The sequence below is a fragment of the Hetaerina americana genome, unplaced genomic scaffold, assembly GCF_022747635.1.
Source record: "Hetaerina americana unplaced genomic scaffold, ioHetAmer1.1.p SCAF_6, whole genome shotgun sequence".
Classification (NCBI taxonomy): Eukaryota; Metazoa; Arthropoda; class Insecta; order Odonata; family Calopterygidae; genus Hetaerina; species Hetaerina americana.
Genome location: NW_027287205.1, coordinates 80,449,019 through 80,470,062, shown reverse-complemented (window position 1 = coordinate 80,470,062; position 21,044 = coordinate 80,449,019). Strand labels below are relative to the sequence as shown.

At 38.9% G+C, this 21,044-nt stretch overlaps 1 protein-coding gene across 3 annotated transcripts in view; it reads left to right on the top strand.

Moving 5' to 3' along the window:
• Window positions 1-21,044, top strand: part of LOC139694977 (ras-specific guanine nucleotide-releasing factor 1-like) — a 612,331-nt gene that overhangs the window by 547,850 nt on the left and 43,437 nt on the right. For all 3 annotated transcript variants that reach the window (XM_071593533.1, XM_071593532.1, XM_071593531.1), the window contains exons 8-12: window positions 5,857-5,982; window positions 12,089-12,191; window positions 18,585-18,711; window positions 18,887-18,993; window positions 19,798-20,024. In XM_071593533.1, coding sequence (XP_071449634.1) covers window positions 5,857-5,982; window positions 12,089-12,191; window positions 18,585-18,711; window positions 18,887-18,993; window positions 19,798-20,024 — 690 coding nt within the window. The remainder of the gene's footprint in view (window positions 1-5,856; window positions 5,983-12,088; window positions 12,192-18,584; window positions 18,712-18,886; window positions 18,994-19,797; window positions 20,025-21,044) is intronic.

The window sequence follows — 21,044 nt, the reverse complement described above, 5'->3', positions numbered from 1 at the left end:
TACACTAGAAACCTGTTATGTAGGTAACTCGCCACCATCCTCCGAAGACACCATGGGACATTAAACCCCTTTAGAGCCTCCATGACACACTTCAATTAAAGGCATTTTTGATATCTAGTGTGGCAATCAAGCAGTACTGCTTGGAGCCTCTTGTATACCTTTTTCCTGATATTGCGTCTTTTGCAGTACTGACCACCTCGCTTATGGCATCCAACGTAGAGCGGGATTTTCTAAAACCATACTGGGTTTCCGCCAGCAAGGGATCCACGACATCCTCGATCCTGTTATAAATGATCCTTTCGAAGACTTTTCCAACCGTGTCCAACATACAGAGCGGACGATACGATGATGGTTCGTCCGGAGGCTTTTTTCCTTTAGGCAGTAGAACTAGTCTCTGCCATTTCCATTTATCCGGGAATTTTCCTTCCTCGAGACATGTATTATACATATCAAGGAACATCGCAGGTGCAGCCTTGATGGCTATCTTCAGGGCCACGTTTGGGATTCCGTCAATGCCAGGAGCTTTGTTGTTTTTCACCCTTGCTGTTGCAGTGAGCATCTCCTCTTCCGTGATGGCTGGAATTTCCCCGTCTGCCTTCTCCTCGAAATCATAACTCTCCTCTTTCTGTTCAGGGAACAGAGTTGATACAATTCTCCTGAGTAGCACTGGACAGGTAGGCGATGGCATGGGCTGGCTCTTCAGTCGACTCATGACAACCTTATATGGCCTGCCCCACGGGTCGCTGTCAACCTCACTGATAAGCTCTTTCCAGCTCTCGGTTTTGGCTTCCTTGATGGCCTTTTTGAGTTCTCTTCTAGCGTCCTTGAACTTTTCCTCCATTGTGGCAAACGTGGGCTTCCCTCGGGCCCGTTGAGCTAGTCTACGGGTCTGGTGACACTTACTTCGAAGACTTGCAATCCCTTCGCTCCACCAGTGTACCGAAGGTCGACTGTCATTATAGTTCTTCCGCGGCATAGTTACATCACATGCTTCAGTTACCCTTCGCATGACCTCCTCCACCTTTTCCGTCGCGTCTCCATAATTCACAGGACTAGTGTTCAATGCCTCGCAAAAGAGATCAGCTTGGAACAGCTTGGCTCTCCAGCCCCTTGAGTTCGATCTTGGTGGTTTCACCCCTCGCTTCGCATCCTCATTTATCTCCCACAGTATGGCCTGATGATCACTGTGGGTGTAAATGTCCGTCACCTTCCACGAGAAACGGTCTCCCTTCACTAGACTACTACTCACAAAGGTGAGGTCCACTATAGATGAGGACTCTCCCTTGACGAAGGTTGGCTCACTACCTGTGTTGAGTAGGACCACATCTAGGGCCGACCAAGCCTCAAGCAGGGCTTGCCCCTTTGCATTCGTCCTCCTGCTGCCCCAGTCCATCGCCCATGCGTTGAAATCGCCGGCAATGGCTACCGGGAAGCGATCCTTCGCATCTGAAACCAGCATGGTAAGGAAATCCTGGAACTCGTCCAGAGTCCAACTGGGTGGTGCATAGCAGCTGTAAAAATGTACACCCTGGACCTTTACTCTCACAAAACCTTGGTCCGTCTGGCAGCCAGTATCCTGAAATGGAGACCTCCCGCAGGACCAGATCACAGCCATCCCAGTTCCATCGAACACCCAAGGTTGGTTATCCAGATGCCTGTAGGGTTCCGAGAGGATGGCCAGGTCCGGCTTCAGCTCCCGCACCGTCTGCATGAGCAGATCCTGTGCTACCCTGCAATGTTGGAGGTTTAGCTGCAGTACCCTCATTTCCTGAGCTTAACAGCAACCTGGAGTGCCCGCACATACACCGGGCATCGACGACTGCCTGCTATATGGCTAGCAAGCTCCATGTCACATTTGCCATCACATAGGGCACAGTGCGCATCCGCCTTGCACTCCGCGATTTTGTGACCTTCTTTACCGCATTTGATGCAGCATCTTGACCTGTCTACTTCACTTTTGCAGTTTCTAGACAGATGGCCAAAGCCCCAGCACTTGAAGCACTTCAGGGGCCTCACTATCTCTCTTATACGGCAAGAGGTCCATCCAATGCGGATGCGCTCGCGCTCTAAGAGCTTCTTGGCCACCAGTGCTGACAGTCTTACGACCGCAGTCTGGGTTCTGTCGTACGTAAACCTGAGGGATTTAACCGATGCCAGGGTTATGCCACAGCCTTCGCCAAGGTCGCGCTGGATGGCCTCCAAAACTTCTTCCTTTGTAGTAACTTCGTCCATGTCCTTAATTTCCACATCCAGCTCTTGCATTTTACACTTGATGGTGGCATTCCCACCCAGAGCCTTCTCCATGACAGAACACAGTTCAGACGCCTTTTCGGTGCTCTCCTTCGTAAGAACAAAGAGCAAACCACCACCCTTTGTCCTACGGATCCTATGCACTGAGGTGCTTACATCATTCAGCGCTTGGTCTTTCTTCATATGGCTTAGGATTTCCGCGTAGCTCATTTCGGCTTTCGCCTCAACAATAAGCGCATTCGGCATGACCCTTCTGCGCTGTTTGGCCGGCCGTTGCGGATTTTTTAGCTTGTCCTTCTTTTGAGGCCTCCTCTTCTTATTCAGTACCTGCCATTCACCTTCACTTTCCTCCGGTGCTACAATTTGCGGATACTCCTCTAGTTGTTTTTCCCTCACTTCCACCTGACCCGCCGGCTGCGGCATCAGCTGAGTTCTCCCGCTCCCCGCTGCAATTACGCGCAGACCCTTTTCAGATCCCCCTGGCTCCGACGCCCCTGTATTGCTCTCCCGCACACCTCGTTTCTCGCGCCGGGTCTGGGTAGATATCGTATTTGTAGCCTTGTCTTCCACATTCTTGGTCTGCGTAGAAGTGGAACGTGTACCTGCTGCAAACCTTATCGGCTTCTGTTCGACAACCTTCGTTGTTCCGCCGAAATCCGCAATCCGATGCCAACTGGATGTCAGACTCGCCACCTTACTCTGGATGGCCTTATGGACATTGGACTTTCCTCTAATAAATTCGCCCAATTCCTGCAGCAAGCCGCCATGTAATTCCAACAAATTCTGCAGCTGCTGTTTCTTCTCCTCCTCACATGTCATATGCAGAACAAGATGTTCAGCCCCTTCAAGTGATACTTCACTATATTTGTTCACCTTGGTGTCACTTGTAGCATTAGATGCTACAGGGGCCGAGTGACCAACCCCTGCAACACTGCGGTCATTGGATGACGACGCCTGGGAGCCCGCTTGCTCACTCCCTAACAGCGCCGGTACTGGGGTATCCCTCCCCTGCACCGTAACTAATTCCTTCTGCTGGACTACCATAATTGGTTTATTTTCGGGGTTCCTTCCCCTATTTAGCTTTTCTGTCCGCCCCGGGTATTTTATTTCCCCGGTACCCTCTATTTCTAGCGAGCATTCCCCTATCCGCAACCTGGGGAGGCGCCGGATGGGAGAAGCTAACAAAACTCCACACCGGTGTGTGTGTGTGTGTGTGTGTGTGTGTGTGTGTGTGTGTGTGTGTGTGTGTGTGTGTGTGTGTGTGTGTGTGTGTGTGTGTGTGTGTGTGTGTGTGTGTGTGTGTGTGTGTGTGTGTGTGTGTGTGTGTGTGTGTGTGTGTGTGTGTGTGTGTGTGTGTGTGTGTGTGTGTGTGTGTGTGTGTGTGTGTGTGTGTGTGTGTGTGTGTGTGTGTGTGTGTGTGTGTGTGTGTGTGTGTGTGTGTGTGTGTGTGTGTGTGTGTGTGTGTGTGTGTGTGTGTGTGTGTGTGTGTGTGTGTGTGTGTGTGTGTGTGTGTGTGTGTGTGTGTGTGTGTGTGTGTGTGTGTGTGTGTGTGTGTGTGTGTGTGTGTGTGTGTGTGTGTGTGTGTGTGTGTGTGTGTGTGTGTGTGTGTGTGTGTGTGTGTGTGTGTGTGTGTGTGTGTGTGTGTGTGTGTGTGTGTGTGTGTGTGTGTGTGTGTGTGTGTGTGTGTGTGTGTGTGTGTGTGTGTGTGTGTGTGTGTGTGTGTGTGTGTGTGTGTGTGTGTGTGTGTGTGTGTGTGTGTGTGTGTGTGTGTGTGTGTGTGTGTGTGTGTGTGTGTGTGTGTGTGTGTGTGTGTGTGTGTGTGTGTGTGTGTGTGTGTGTGTGTGTGTGTGTGTGTGTGTGTGTGTGTGTGTGTGTGTGTGTGTGTGTGTGTGTGTGTGTGTGTGTGTGTGTGTGTGTGTGTGTGTGTGTGTGTGTGTGTGTGTGTGTGTGTGTGTGTGTGTGTGTGTGTGTGTGTGTGTGTGTGTGTGTGTGTGTGTGTGTGTGTGTGTGTGTGTGTGTGTGTGTGTGTGTGTGTGTGTGTGTGTGTGTGTGTGTGTGTGTGTGTGTGTGTGTGTGTGTGTGTGTGTGTGTGTGTGTGTGTGTGTGTGTGTGTGTGTGTGTGTGTGTGTGTGTGTGTGTGTGTGTGTGTGTGTGTGTGTGTGTGTGTGTGTGTGTGTGTGTGTGTGTGTGTGTGTGTGTGTGTGTGTGTGTGTGTGTGTGTGTGTGTGTGTGTGTGTGTGTGTGTGTGTGTGTGTGTGTGTGTGTGTGTGTGTGTGTGTGTGTGTGTGTGTGTGTGTGTGTGTGTGTGTGTGTGTGTGTGTGTGTGTGTGTGTGTGTGTGTGTGTGTGTGTGTGTGTGTGTGTGTGTGTGTGTGTGTGTGTGTGTGTGTGTGTGTGTGTGTGTGTGTGTGTGTGTGTGTGTGTGTGTGTGTGTGTGTGTGTGTGTGTGTGTGTGTGTGTGTGTGTGTGTGTGTGTGTGTGTGTGTGTGTGTGTGTGTGTGTGTGTGTGTGTGTGTGTGTGTGTGTGTGTGTGTGTGTGTGTGTGTGTGTGTGTGTGTGTGTGTGTGTGTGTGTGTGTGTGTGTGTGTGTGTGTGTGTGTGTGTGTGTGTGTGTGTGTGTGTGTGTGTGTGTGTGTGTGTGTGTGTGTGTGTGTGTGTGTGTGTGTGTGTGTGTGTGTGTGTGTGTGTGTGTGTGTGTGTGTGTGTGTGTGTGTGTGTGTGTGTGTGTGTGTGTGTGTGTGTGTGTGTGTGTGTGTGTGTGTGTGTGTGTGTGTGTGTGTGTGTGTGTGTGTGTGTGTGTGTGTGTGTGTGTGTGTGTGTGTGTGTGTGTGTGTGTGTGTGTGTGTGTGTGTGTGTGTGTGTGTGTGTGTGTGTGTGTGTGTGTGTGTGTGTGTGTGTGTGTGTGTGTGTGTGTGTGTGTGTGTGTGTGTGTGTGTGTGTGTGTGTGTGTGTGTGTGTGTGTGTGTGTGTGTGTGTGTGTGTGTGTGTGTGTGTGTGTACTGTGTAGTTTTTTTCATGTAAGTATATATTTGTGTGTGTGCATGTGTACTGCTGGAGGAGCGATTGCCTAAAATGTGTGTTCGATTCGAAGGAACCGGATTCAAATCCGGGAGATTCCTTTGAACATCCTCAACAAATGATAACTTTTGATTTATTGGCCATACAGGTAAACATTTTGTACAATAGTCACCGCCAAATTATCATATATGTAAAAATATAGTTATAAAGGTGATTCCTCCATCAAGTTGATACATGTCTCAAGGTAATTTTTTGCATGGATTGATGGGCTTTGCTCCAAATTGGAACTATATTATGACTTTAATGAAAAATTCACATAATTATTTGACGAGATTGGTGAATAATTTTTCGGTGAAATTTAATGTGTCATAAAATGTTTTGGCGGATTCTTTTGTGAACATTTTAAACTATGAATCTTCATACAGTTGTTGTTGAAATGGCCTATTTATTAGTTATTAGTTGCCCGTTAGTGAAAGTGTGGGCCATTGGATGTGTAGCACGCCCAACCTGTTCTCTGGTGGGATGACTAACGGGGCCCCCTTCGTCCTTTCTCGCGCGTGTCCCTCGCCCGGGGGGCGCCGGACAACAGGTGCCGCGCTACATCATCACCCTGCACGAGCTCTTGGCGCACACGCCCCACGACCACGTGGAGAGGAAGTCGCTGGAGAACGCACGGCAGCAGCTCGAGGACCTCTCTCGGCAGATGCACGATGAGGTGAGCGGGAAGCCGCGGGCGGGCGGGAAGTCGGAGCGACAGAAGCGGCGGCGGAGGCTGTGCCGGAGGCTCGGCCGCCGTTGCCGGCCCTGGGAGTTGGACGAGGAGGCGGATGTGGTGGAGGAGGAGGAGGAGGAGGCCGCGGCGGCGTCCGGATCGTCCGTCGACGGCGAAAAGAGATCCCACGGCGGGAGTTGTAAATGGGGCAGTCGCATCGGCGGTGCCCTCCGCCCCCTGCGGATATCACTGCCTAAGATCGAGACGGGGAGGGGTGGGTGCGAGGCGGTCGGGGGTGGAGGGGATGAGGAGGACGGGGGCGGGGAGTCATCCTCAGGGGGGGGAGGGGACGAGAAGGAGGGGAGGAGGTCGAAGGACGAGGAATAGTGAGAGGGAGAGCGAGGGAACGATCCGCAGGACTCGAGGTGGGGTGAGGGGAGAGCATAGTTTCTCGGCACTAGTGTGGGGATGGTTTCCGTCTGAGGGAACCATCAAAGCCCGTCGAATACTCCGTAGTGTAGGCCTGGAGAGAGAGGGTAGATAAGTAGTAGTTTCCATGTAGCGCGTGAATGCGTATGGGTAGGCTACCTTGCTCATCGGTTAACTCTGGACACGTTTCTCTCCAGAACGTTTATTTCTGAAAATTCGTGAAACCTCAGATGAAGTTACGGTTGGATTGACATTCATACAACTATCAAGTATCAAAGATAAATAAAGACAGAGTTAGAGATATGTTGGATTTCCTCGTTGGTGCGACTTCATGCACGAGTTTTTCTAATTTTCAAACGCTTAAATGACTGAAGGTTAGATGTGCGCAAAGAAAAATTTGGCCTTTTGCAAAGTAACTGGGCCGTTTGCTTTTTCGAGAGCGAACCTTGCCCGCGAAAATGTTTTTGTGATTGTTTTCGAAGGTGGTTAGAAAGAATAATGCAGGTGGAATCGTCATAATGTTTACAGCGATAAAAACATTTATTTCCAAGCGTCCAGAAAACATTTCACTGCGTCTAATGAACGTATTTGAACATTCATGTGACTTGTTTAAAATTATTCAATTTATGATAATTTTGATTATAATGGGTTCAAGGATTTAAATTTCTGGTGCTGATGGATTCGTCTTGATTTCACTTCATGAGTGAACAAGTGAGTATGTCGTTTAAATGCAAGGACTTAAAAAAAATAATCAAAATTCAATATTAAGTAACGCAGTGAGTACACATTCCGCTTAATTTAGTTCCTCCGTAGATTAATAGAAGGAGACGTATAATGATAGACTAATGTGTTCATGTAAGCCGAAAAAAATAAACATATATATATATATATATATATATATATATATATATATATATATATATATATATTAGCAGAGATTAGAACTCATGCTTGAGGGAACGCTTGATAATCAAAATTAGGAGTCACAGTACTTAATCACTGTGACATTACGATAGGTAAGTCATAAAACAATAGCAGCATTATCTTCTATTCGTAGAAGCAGGAATTCTACAACGTAAACATGAAGTGCTTAAATAGCCCTGAGAATTTAAAACAAAATAAAGTTGGTTCATTTTCATCTCTTGTGAGTTTTGAAAGAGTGTAACGATCGCTAATTTGACTTTGAATGCCCAAAATGTTTTTTATTGCATCTAATTTCTCGTGCACTATTTGAACTAAAAGCTAATGCCTTTTCTAACAGATCTACTTCATACTATGTGGTACAAATTATTAGTATAGACAAAGCATTATAGCAGTATTTTTGTGAGTGAAAATAGCACAGGATAAATTTCGAAGTTATTTTTAAAGTACTATAAATTATACGTATGACATCTGGAATGCCATATATTCAAGTAGTTCATAAGCGAATTCGTATCTTCCGAAGTCCTGGTTAATATTTCCACGGGACTATGCAATATTTTTAATAACTTTCCCTAAATCTTTAGCATTATGAAACAATGAAATGCAATATTGTTGTAATGCCGGTTCATTGATCAAGAGGATTTTTAATATTTAAATGCTTTTATAATTCGTACTTGGCTCATATCATATTTTTAACCAACAAACACACAAGTATCTTCTTTCCAGTAGCTAATACTTATTCCGATAAATAAATAAACTCATCTATGTTAAATTCTAGGGCTATATTTTTCAACCAAATTTTCTTCGTACATACCGTAATTAAAATGCAATCAATTGGACTTCATATCATATTTGGCGAGAATTCAAGAATTTTTAATTGTATTCAGTCACTTGTTTTCATTTAAACTAAAATTTCACTTCTTTGAGTTGTTTTTTTCAAATAAATTTTCATTTGTAATACGTATCTATCAGTTTATCGAATCCTCAATGCGATTTAGGAGTACTAAATCATTTCCATTCCTTTTTAAAAACATTTTAATACACCGAAAAAAGTTTATCGTTTCAATGATAAAAAAACCCAAAATTTTACTTCCTTGTTGTTTCCTTAATGAGATTTCAACGTTTTCCCTAGTAGTTTACTGCACTTGCGTCTAAAAAATTTCAACAGTTATAAACTTTAAATGGATTAAAATTGTTTGAATGAATCCTGAACTATTTTATTTAGGAGAAAACGTTATTATTGATGCAATCAATATCGACGCTAGTAAAATGAAGCGTCCATTCCTTACGATTTGTTGACAAGTTTCTGACAAGAGCCGTGAGTATTTGTTTCCGACGAAACTTACCTGTACAAAACCACAATCACTTACTTCACAAGTAACTATTAATTTGGTCATCAACAGAAAAATGAAATTTTCTTTCCTGTCCAATTGATTTGCGTCATTCTTAGGAATAAAATACGCATTTTTTATTGACTAGTTTATGTTTAGCAGGAAGACATAACTTTGCGCTTTATTTGGGCCAAATATTCTGCCTACATTTTTGATATAATCATCAAACTATGTTTGAACTTAACAATGTATGCACGTATTGCCTGTAGGGAAGTTTTTAAATGATCTCAGTACAAAACTTATTAGAGATCTGCAGTAGGAGGAGATGTAAGCAATCAATCCTAGCAATAAACTTTGAAAGCTTTCTACTTAATAAATTCAAATGTTAGAGCTATCGTTAGGTGAACTCGTTACACGAGGTATTTTTTCTATATCCTGCAGTCTTCGCAGAATTAGCTCAGATTTTGCGTATTTAGAACGATAGGTGATAATGAAATCGTTCGCGGAACAATGATTCTGGGTCTGTGAGGTCTTTTCAGAGTGTCTCCAGAGGTCGGATCGACTGAATTCGACGTGCTTTCATTTTGCAGCTTAACGCTGTCGCTCACTGAGTTAGGGGTGGTATCTACTTGAAGCAATAAACTATTTGGCGAAAGAGTAATGTTGTGCAAAAAAAAAACTAAACCATATCACAATCGATTGCTGTGAATTCTTCTATTTATAAATATAATTTTAAATACCCTTCAACTTAACATCGAAATTGTTGAATTTCAAATGACTATCTACATCCGTTTTTCTTCTTGCTCATATCAATTTCTATGCATTTTATGCATACACATTTATTGAAATTGCATGTGAATCTATGAAAATTTACTGTTTTCCACGCTGTTAAATTCTATTTTTTCCTATGAATCAAATTGAATTTTATGACTCAAATGCTTCCTGTTTTATGTAAAAGGAAGTTATGTAAGCAACATCTTTCCATAAATATATTGGCGAAAAATGATTGTTCTCGTACCTGTTCGTTTAAGCACCGCATGATATTTCTTAATCCCACTATGTATTCAATAGCTCATTAACTATTTTGATTATTTTTACCTAGATTGGCCTGCTCTAACCTAACTTCTGGCAGACATCTTGACTGTGGGCGGACGTTATCATGAGCCCCCTTAATTACTCGTACCTCAAATAGCATTACACCCCTTCAATGCCTCGGTGGCGTTTCTTGAATTCTTCACGGTAGGAATGCCTACCTGTTCTTTTTCTGCTATTAATTAAACCTCATTTGTGTGAGGGACGTGTTCTACCATTGATCTAATCACTTGTATTTAAACCGATTTGAAAATTTGTGAGAAAATTTGCTTTTGTGAAACTGATGGTTCAAGAAGCGCTTAAGGAGCAAGTGATTCAGAAATCTCTTATAAACACGAAATGTGATGAGATTTTTTCTGAATCAGATTTATTTAAAATTTGCCATTCCACAATTTAATAACAACATTTGAGATGGTCAGAATTAGCGTGCGTTTCGGTCCATTGAAAGAAGGTCGTGTTTGAAAAATCCGTAGATGCATGGGGATACGGCCATGAAGTCTAGCATCCGGTCTTAAAATTTGGTGTTGCTCCCAAGATTTGCTCACAAGGCAAGTGAACTCAAGACTCAAGGATATATTATTACGCCTATGAGAGCGAAAACTGTTTCTTTGAAATTCCCTCTTTTCTCAACGCGGGCCGTACTTCATTTTTGTTGCATATATTTTTACATACGTAAACTCATCTTCTTGACTTTCGATTGATAACGTCTGAGTTATCGATCTTTTAGGTTTGCTAAGAAAAAATTCGTTGCTGCGGGAAAGGGAGTTTTAATTTTTAAAAGGAGTGCTCTAAATATGAGCACTGCGGAAAACTAAAAAAAATTCATCACAATGACTTTATGTCTTAAATATTCACACTTTTTTAGGGTGAAAACAATATTAATTTTTTATACGGTTGTCAAAAATTCCTTGAAAAGTAGGAGATTCAGTATTAAAAACACACACGCATCGATCGCATTTTGTATTACTTAATATCTTTGAATATTCATACAATTTGAGCAGAGCAGCATAAATTATTATGACCAGAAATGTTCATTCACACATTCATTTAATTTTTTCTTGGTAATATATTTTTGCGAATGAAAACAATAACAAATCTAATTTACTTTTATAATTGTAAGCACTTTTAAATATTGCTAAGGCAATCTCTCTGGAAAATTATTCTTTGGTTAAAATTTGCTCGCTGTCAATAATAATTTTGTAAATTAATCTGGTTTTGAGAAAATGAAAAAGCGGTTTTGTTCTAAAACGCCTTTATCAGTAGCCTGTCTAATGAACATTGTGATATTCTCACCATTTTGAAAAATATTAATTTATCACTGGAGGAAGATATTATTATACTTAGTCTTCTGAGAATTGAAACATTTTCATATCTATTAGAATGGCAAATTTTATCAACTTGCAGTTTTTGTAACAGGACAAGAATTTTCTGTAGCAAATTAAGGTGATGATTTTCATAAGATATGTAGCAATTATTAAGTTTTGAAGAAACAATAATAATTTTGTGGGCTTCGAAAAATAGTTAACTAATTATACGGGGAAAATTATGCATATTATATGCATCAAATGACCATTGAAAATTACAGAACTTGTGTTCCCAAAATTTTATTAATTTTTCTCATAATAACTAAAAGTAGGTTTTCTTTTATTTCGCCACTATTATCGTAATTTTCTCTGGAGATATAATTTAATTCTAATGAAAGGGCATCATATGCTGTCATAAATTCTATAATGCTTCTTTCTGTGTTTTCCCTTTTTTTAGTATTTCCAGTAATTCCTAAAAATAATATTTCCCATTTGTCTCCGGGTAGCACTTTCATAACATCATTAACATTGGCTCGATTTGCAAAAAAAAATGACATTCCATAATTATTTTTCCTCGAGCTGGCTGGAAGCCTGCCACAAACATTTATTGCGGGTCTTTGTCGGAAAATTAATTTTTTCCGTTCGGAAATTCATTGATTCCCACGCAATACTACTTGTGAAACAATACCGTGGAACACACTTTCACTTTCGATGGAGTATTAGTGCGGATACGATTTTTTCCTCTTTTTTCAAGCCCGCAAGATTATATCCGGTAATAATTCATCTGAGATATGAGAGGGAGTGAGAGAAATAAGTCGTCTTTAAATCATTAAGGTTGACCATATAGAACCTTCAAAAACAAAAAGGCGAGACTTTTGTCAATTCTCTCCTTCCCCCTCAAAATCTGACGTCGGAACTGAGACAAAATCCGTTTGGGGTCCTCTCTCTCTTTCCCCATAACCCTTTCACCCCCGAACTACAATCTCCTATGCCACCGACGTCCCCTAAACCCAAACCAAATTTTCCCTTCAGGTCAGTGAGACAGAGAACCTGAGGAAAAACCTAGCGGTTGAGAGGATGATTGTGGAGGGCTGTGACATCCTTCTAGACGTCAACCAGGTGTTCGTTCGGCAGGGTGAGTCAGCATTTTTTTTCGGAAAAGCACAAAGATGATCATGATTAAATGAATAAAAAAATCTCAATAGATACATAATATGAACGCCAATCACTTCCAAAGCACAAAATGTGTAAATCATTTGCACAAAAATGCGAGAATCTCATAAATTCTCCTATGGCCTGAAAGTAATATAACGGGGGAGTAAGATGTAATGAATATTTTTTTTTGTAATTTTTTAAAAAGCTGGAGAAGTATATTAAGCCTCAAAAATTTCAATGCAGAGTAGGTCTATCATTGTTTTTCCCACACGATTTCAAAATTGGCCTTTTTTTTCATTGTTATAAATTTCTTTTCCCTCGCAAACAATTAAGAACTCATTGCAGACGTCAATCAGAAGGAGAAATCCAATGAAATCTTTTCATATGTCAAGTTTCCAAATTCTATGCCCGGAACGAATATTACGTTCCATTTTATTGAAAAATTGCACACATCCAGCATAATTATTTTCGCACCTCACTCTCACCGTTCAAGTTTTAATATTTTCCATAATTCCACTCATACTTCTTCACTGCTTAAATCCAAGTTCTTTTTTATTCCTCTTGTGAACCGTATGGCAAGTTCTTGTACTCTCGCAAATCATAGTTCATTATTTCATTCATCTGGTAAATGTATTTGAATGGTTATGCATGCTACAAAAATATACAAAATATTCATTCTTCCAATTCACCGATATTAATGCTTTCTTTTCTGTACATTCTATATTAAGAATTCTAATTGCACTTCACTTCTGGAATATGGCAATCTTCTTTCATTCTTCGTAAACTTCTAGTCGTTAAGTAAATAAATACATAATCCAAGTGTAAATGTTAAGAAACCTTTAAAAACTATTCTCATCTGGATAAAGTCCTAATCACAAAATTTCGCCATATAGCTTGGACTGCAAATGATTGATTTCGTTCTAATCTGATTCATTCCAAAGTTGATTTATGCTCCCTGATTGAAATATAATAGTCTCTTTTGTTATCATCACAGAATAGTTTTTTTTTAATAATTTATTCTACACATGAAGTGGAAACGATTTGATCACCACAAATACTCCTTTTAAAATATACATATTCTTTTCTATCATCAAATAGTCCCGTTTCATCATTTAGTGTCATCAAAGCTCAAGGATGAGAAATTAATCGTTTAATCCCAGCGAGATGACCTTATTATATCATTTATTTATCTAGAAAAATAGTAGCTAATCCAGCTCGTTGAAATCGTTTTATACGTACCGTTGGAATAGCTAGCAAATTACATCCGCCTTACTGCGAAATTGCAAGTAGGTGAGCTCCAAAGATCCACAATTATAAAGGCCATTATAAATTGGGGAAGGGATGATAAAGTTAGGGTCTTATCTTAAGGGTCTCACGTACCCCACGGGTCAGTGGGCATCGCGTTCGCGGGGAAATTTTCAACAGGGACAGTGGCGCCAAAGGTCCTCCGTCGCGTAGGATGCCGAAACTAAGTGTTGGGTTTGCTTTAGATAGCGGTCCGCTCCGAGGTGGGGCAGCACGAACTGAACTGCTCGGATAAATGGGGTTTTCCGCGCTCAAGCGGCGGTGGTCAGAAGCTAGAGGGTAAAGCGGGTCTCGAAAATAAAAAAAGGAACAGGTGGCCACATATATCGATCCCACCCCTAACTATTCCCCTTTTCTTCATAGCTCTCCCTCTACATCAGTCTCACACACACACATATGCACGTCCTCACACTCAATCTTTTCTATCACTCCTTCAATCCTTCGAGTTGTTCACCTTTTCCCTCTAAATGTTTCTCCCCATCTCCCCAACTTAGTTTGGCCTCAAGTGTTTCGAGAATGTCACAGAAAATAGACGAATCTGGGACAGGATGAAGAAGTTTAGAGCTCATTTATGGAGGGATTTCGTAAGGGAAAGTCCCTGCCATCATATTTCAGTCACTTATGATTCCTTCATCGATTAATCTGGTCAATTCCTCTGTCGATTTTTTCTGTCTCAATCGCCCCTGTTCAGTGAATTGAAAGAAATAGTACTTGGTAGGTACAGCAATCATTTGAAGAAGGAGCTGCAGGAATATGTACAATCTTGAGTATTTGATCGGATTTCTAACCGCGAAGGCATTTTTTTTGTTTTGATATTGTAAGTTATTTTGCTATATTACATCATGATAACCGCTATCCTACAGCTTGTGTTGCCTAAAATATTGTAGTGACCATATGCATGTTTTTTATAATATTTCATTCGGAGTAATCGCTTCAGATAGGTCCACTTCAGTGATTAACTTAAATAATCACTGTCGTTTGACATTTTTCTCCAACATGCCTAATATCTGTATTAATACCAAAACAGCGCTTGTACATTAGCCATCTATTAGTAATAGGCTAAGAATTTAAAACACTTGGAAGCATTCAGATGTTGAACTCAATGAGTGTAATGCCATTTTATAGGAAAATTGGGATAAATAAGTACTTCTTAAGGTAAAAATTTACCATATTATTTATTAGCAAAAAATGAAAACCCTAGTTCTCTTGAGATACTCATAAATTTAATGTACACGCACCCTCTACGTCAGACGGCGTAATTTGTGTGTTTTATAAATATGATTATCATGCTGAGAGAAAAAAATCCCTTCCAATGATTACCATAATAAAGATTCCGTGCTGCCATTTACTATCGATTATGTACCTCTCTATCTTACACAGGTTTTGATGGCTTCCTGTTTCAATTTAAATTCTGTCAAAAACTCCCATTCAGGCGCTATGTGACTAGTTATATCTGGACATTTTATTTTCATTCATCAATGGTTTCTTAACAGTCATATAAAATGCCTCAAAGGGGACTTGGGTTAGGAAAGTAACTAAAAATCCATATATATTGAAAAAGATAATGCTTTGAAATATTTTTCACATGTTAGTATATTTTTCAAAAATTGATGCTAATATATTTTAATAAAACTGGATTATTGCTTTTCTTGGGATTGTTTGCCTAATTTTGTAAGTTATGACTTGTTTGCGTGACTGGTTGATTACATATCTTAGACTGTGTAAAGAATTACATTTGATTATTTCTACGCTCCCCCATCATGAATAAATAACAACCGTTGGAATTTTTTTAGGTTAATACCAATCATGCCAATATTTTGGAATTAAAAGGGTGCTCTCATGGCTAATTTTGTCTTAAACATTTTGCATATTCGTTTGAACGGATTTACCATCATTCTAAAAATGTATTCAATAAAGGGATCGATTTTGAAAGTGAAAGGTACATTCATAGATATCTACTAGGCGTGGCAATGTCAGGTGTTTCTGTGTTTTCGTCTTATTTATAATCTTCACTCCATTGATTTTGTATTACTCAATAATTAACGAACTGGCATACTTCAATTTCACTGCTTAATACGATAATTATTAACCTTTGCCCGTTCAATTTTTAAAATAATTTTTCGTTCAGTTTCATTAAAAATCAAATAAAAAATTAATCAATCTAGATTATTAACAATTATTAATCTGATTGAGTTGGGGTAGTTAGAACATGTGTATGATGTAAAACTTAATGTTGCCCAAAAATATTCTTGAGCGTAAAATGTGCAACAGGATCAATCCCAAACATCCAGCTGACCCTGAATTCTATTCTCTGGACCTTGAGAGCCAAAACTATGGTCTTGCAAAATGATAGTACTTTACATTTTCATTATGTATGTTTGCTGAAGTAAAACTGCATCGTACACGTTATTTAAAACGTCAGTACGTGAAGGTGTCAGCACTGGAATTCATTTCTTTAGACTGAAATAATATCATCATGATTCTAAACATTTTTCTTTGTAGATACAATTACGACCCATGAAAAATGTTAAGAAGGAAATATATTTCCACTTATAAGCGTTGAAAAACTCGTAGAAAAATGCATTGATATTTTAATATTAATTCAATACCGCCACAACGTTGTTCTCCACTATATTCATTGTAATGTGTGTTCAAAATGTAATTTTGCAATATGTTCCTTCACACAATATCATTGTAACTTGTCTTGTTAGTACTAAAACGGATATAACTAGATCATGAAGCCGGTAAACATACTTGTTACCAAAAGCAGTACAGCTAGCGGTTTAGCTACTATTTTTTAAGTTAGTTTTTGAATTCAAAATGCAATGCTAACTGATTTCGTGGAACGAAAAACATTAATTACATTTTATTAGATTAGATTTTAATTTTGTGGCCCAAACATGGCTCCAATTCCATAGTTTGGTTGCCTGTCGCCCCGCGTATGACGTGGACATCGACTAGAGATGACGCTTAAGCTTGAGCGAATAGTCCTTATTGATTCCTTAAATTACTTGCCTCTAAATCATATCAAAACATGTAAACTCTTTAGAAACGTTTAATGATCGCTTAAACGGATTGATAATTTTAATATAGAGACGTTTTGATCCCTACAAAAATGGTTAAAATATGTTTATTTAATTTTTTGTGTTATTTTTATAGCATAATTTCCTCGGAAGCAAATACAGCATTTCATAAGGGTCGATTTTTCACTAAGGCGAGTGTACTAATTTCCTTAAATACACCAAATCGTTTAATTTCTCATCACGAGTAAACGGCCTGTTTCCTTATTCTCAAGCTAATATTGATTTTTTCACATTTATGATTTTGAGCTGTGAAATATTATTAGTAAAATTATATAGATACCACTATTTTGTCCTAGAAACTCTCAGAAAATAATTTTGAAATATATCTTAATGATATTTTCATTTCAAGCACAGGATATGCCTGCGCCACTTAATCATTATCACTGCTACTCTCGTTATAACACCTGCTATTTCTAAATCTTCTGATTATTTCTGAATGTATTAAATAGAAATTTACTACATGATTTCATTTTTCCTCGTGTTTAAATTTTTTTAGTGGAATATTCTTATTTATTAATGATTGATAGGCAATTTCTATCATCTGCAGTAAGAGAACGAAATTTAAAACATGTAAAAATCCTGAGAGAACCATCGTATGCTTCTCCTGTGTAGCTAAAGCAACTGTTAGATGAGAAAAATATTTTGCTTGGAGAGGCTTTGAGGAATTTATTCTGCGCATGTCCGATCGTCTGGCCATCTTAAAACTCAACAAGTTGGTGAATATTTCTGTCTTGACAGTGTAAACAAGCCATACCTTAAATGATGTTAAGTTAAATCCATTTCGAATGCTATATTTTTATCAACCGTAGATGCTTTGCGTCCCACTTGTGTTAATTGATTTTAGATAAGAGGTGGTGAAAACAGTGATGAGCAGACCGATTTGTAATCATAACTTGAGCGAGTTAGTAACATAGGTGACCTTACTCATGTATGTGCCTACCTTCCCAACTCAATGCGTGGAACGTGATGATAACTTTTCTATAAGCTGTCATATTTTAAATTATCTTAAATGCAACAGTTAAAGTCCCTTGTTCATCACACGTGGGGACGCTGACAAGCAGACGAAACGCCGAGCGCAACTGATCCTTAGCCCTGCCGTGAATATCTACATTTGCCAGTGTAATAGATTACTCTCACGGTGCCTACGTCGTTTTATAGCCGGTATTCTACTCTTATTTTGTTTTATATTCGTGCGCTACATTTATACGTACTTGATCTTTTGTCGTGCTTCCATAATTATTATACTAATCATGGTTAAGTGAGTAGACTTTTTATCGGCCGTTACAACTGATTGACTCTTCATAATGGGATGCCGCCACATTAGGACTAATGTAAAAATTTTACCGTTGAAGTTAAAATTAAATATTATTTCAGTTTCAAAGATGAAGATCATCATTCCCTACATATTGATTTTGGCATTGAGGCTCACTGAAAGTACTACAACCCGCATCACCTGTGTGTTTTCCAGGACAATGTGTATCAGGCGTTTACGTTCACCAGGGCTATAAATAGAATTAATTTTAGGGGCATTTCGTGGCGAACTACATTTAGAAATGTCGTGGTTCGTGCACCACACGCATGTAAACAAATTTTTCTATCGTGAACGTAAAATATAACAAAATTTGGCTCTTAATTATCTAAAGAAGTGAAATATTTTTTTATAGTGCATACCAAAAACGTTTTTTGATAGCTAATGCGCAATATTCGTTTAAAATATTAATTTATGAGCCCATGAAATTAATTTTAGTTGGAAATTATAATCTGAAGTATTTGTATTAATTTTAAATGTATTCAAAAATATTTATGGCGCATTTTTTTAGGTTTCCTTTTGCTATGGATGAACTTAATATTATGTCCTTGCCTCTGTTTGTTAATTTTTATTTTTATTAAGCTTAATTGTAGCCACGTAATTTTGACGTTGCTCATTTTTGTATCTTAATTGATTGTAACAGCCTCATTATTTCATTTTAATTTCTGAATTACAGGTAGCCTGATACAAATTCCTTCCGACAAACCAAAGCCTCAGCGAAGCCGATTAGGAAATTTCAAAAGTGAGAAAGAGGCTCTACGGCAGTGCTTCCTTTTCTCAAACCACTTGATCCTGGCGACAAGGTAAGACTTCTCATAATCGGGAGATTTTTAAATTAGTTGCAACCAGTGCCTTCTAGCCAGTTTTTTGAATACTGAATCATTAATTTTCCCTGTCTCTTTAATTTTTATAAGATACATCAAATTTCGATTTATATAAAATTTTTTGACAAGGTTTTTTTATTTCCTTGCTATGTAGAACTTCTGGTGGACGGCTACATTTGGTTCCAGATGTGGGAAAAATTCCACTGGCAGATGCCCTCCTGATAGAAGATCCAAATGACCACGGTGTAAATGATGATGATGGTAAATTTTTATTAAGATCCTTAATAAATTGAATACCTAAATAATTAAATTAAATCTATTTTAGCCTAGTAATTTCTAAATGAAACATTTCCAGTTAGTTTATTTTGTGATGGTTTAACTGAGCAAATAGTTATTTAATTCCACTGTGCTGATCCAGATGTAATAACATCATATTCATTAATAAATTAATGAAGCAAATCTTAATTATCAGCATATCATCATTAAGCCTATCCATAAATATACACTGAAATGCAAAGTTAGCAGTGATATATTTGATGCATAATTATTCACAGTCAAAGGAAGTGAGTTCAAATATCAGTTGGAATTGACACATAGTATTTTAAATATACCTGACTGTATTTTGATATGAATTGGTCTTTTGTGATTTTTCTCTGCCTCTTTCCTTAGGTTCTACTTTAATTATTGATATTCTTATCTCATGTATCAAGACAGAGGAAATCATTGAAATCATCCCAAATATTTTTCAATTTGTAATATATATATTTTATGAAAGAGCAATGGTATGGCAAATGTCAGCATGGTGCACTAGTTTCAAATGAAATATTTCAAGAATGTGGTCAGGAAATATTTGAAACAAAAGAAAATATATATTATGTGCTGCTTATGTAGAATTCATGAAAAACCACATCAAAAATAGCCTTCATTATTTTTGCCAAATACACAATTCAAATCTATAAAATTGTATGCTGGCCCTTGTTGCTAAAATGAATGCTTTTTGTTCAAAAAAGTTTAAATTGTAATAACCAATGCTAAACCCTTCCTTTGCTTTTTCCTTTTTTTTAGAGTCATCAGTGTGTTCAGTTTCAAGCCAGTCAAGTGGTATTAGTGAGACTAGCAGCAACGCCACATCCAGTGGAAGCTCACATCACGCAAGAGGTGGTGCTTCAGGGGATTATCACAACCGAGACTTCAAAATCATATTGGATGTGAAATCTGGCCCTCAGGTGACTGTACACTTGGCAGCACCAACTATGCAAGAGAAAGCTGCTTGGATCAGTGATATTAGCCAGGTAAATGTAAATTAAAAGCTATTGCTACCTGCTTCAATGAAAAGGTTCAGCCATGTAAAAAAGCAATGGAAAGCTGCAACAAACCAGTCTTCAGAATCTTATCTATCAATTGCTTATTGGTATTGAAAATATGATTGAATATTTTTAATTATATGGACCAACTTATAAGGAAAATATTTTAAACATTTGTGTACCCAAAATGGCTAAAATATCAAGAGAATTTAGTTGTGCAACCATATAGGTTAGGCTAGTGTGAAAATTAGAATTTAGCTCCGCCAATTCATTTCATTATAAAATAAATTTTGAATAAACATAATCATGAAATTTAGTGCTGGAGGTCAAGTCCAAAAGTTTTAGTTAGAAATACTGCTGGGTTATAAATGCTGTGTTTTTATATTATACAGTTCTCTGCATTCAATTGCTGCTGCTGAGGTTCTTTAAGACTTCAGCCTCTTGAGCACCTAAAAAATCCCAATTATCCTACCATCAAACATGGACCACTTGCTGAGTAAACATCTGTATAGGATAAATGTTTTTGCATGACAGTGGGAAAGATGGTTCAAAATAAATTTGTATGGTCAGTAGCACTGGAACAAGAAAACCTCCCCATCATTATTGAATAAGATGATTGCTGGGATATGATCTACAACCCTTCAGTGACCAGCATTTATCAATATTTATCACAGGAATAACAATTTCAACATAATTGCACTCCACTTTCTATATCATCACATGTTTAAATCCTCAAAATCAATGCCTTATGATAATAATTGGCTGTGATGGTTTAAAGTATCTCCAAAAATGTTCCAATTCAAGCTGTAGACTTGACTGGAATTGATAACCAGCAGTGATGGTAAAAAAGACAGAAATCAGCATTGATTAAGAAGACCAAGTCATTAAATATGAGCAACATGCTGAATAAATATTTTTTTTCCATAATTCGTCAAAGAATTGTAAACTACCAATTTAAAAAGTCTCAATGAAAATGCCACTTGTATGTTCATTATTAAATACATGTAT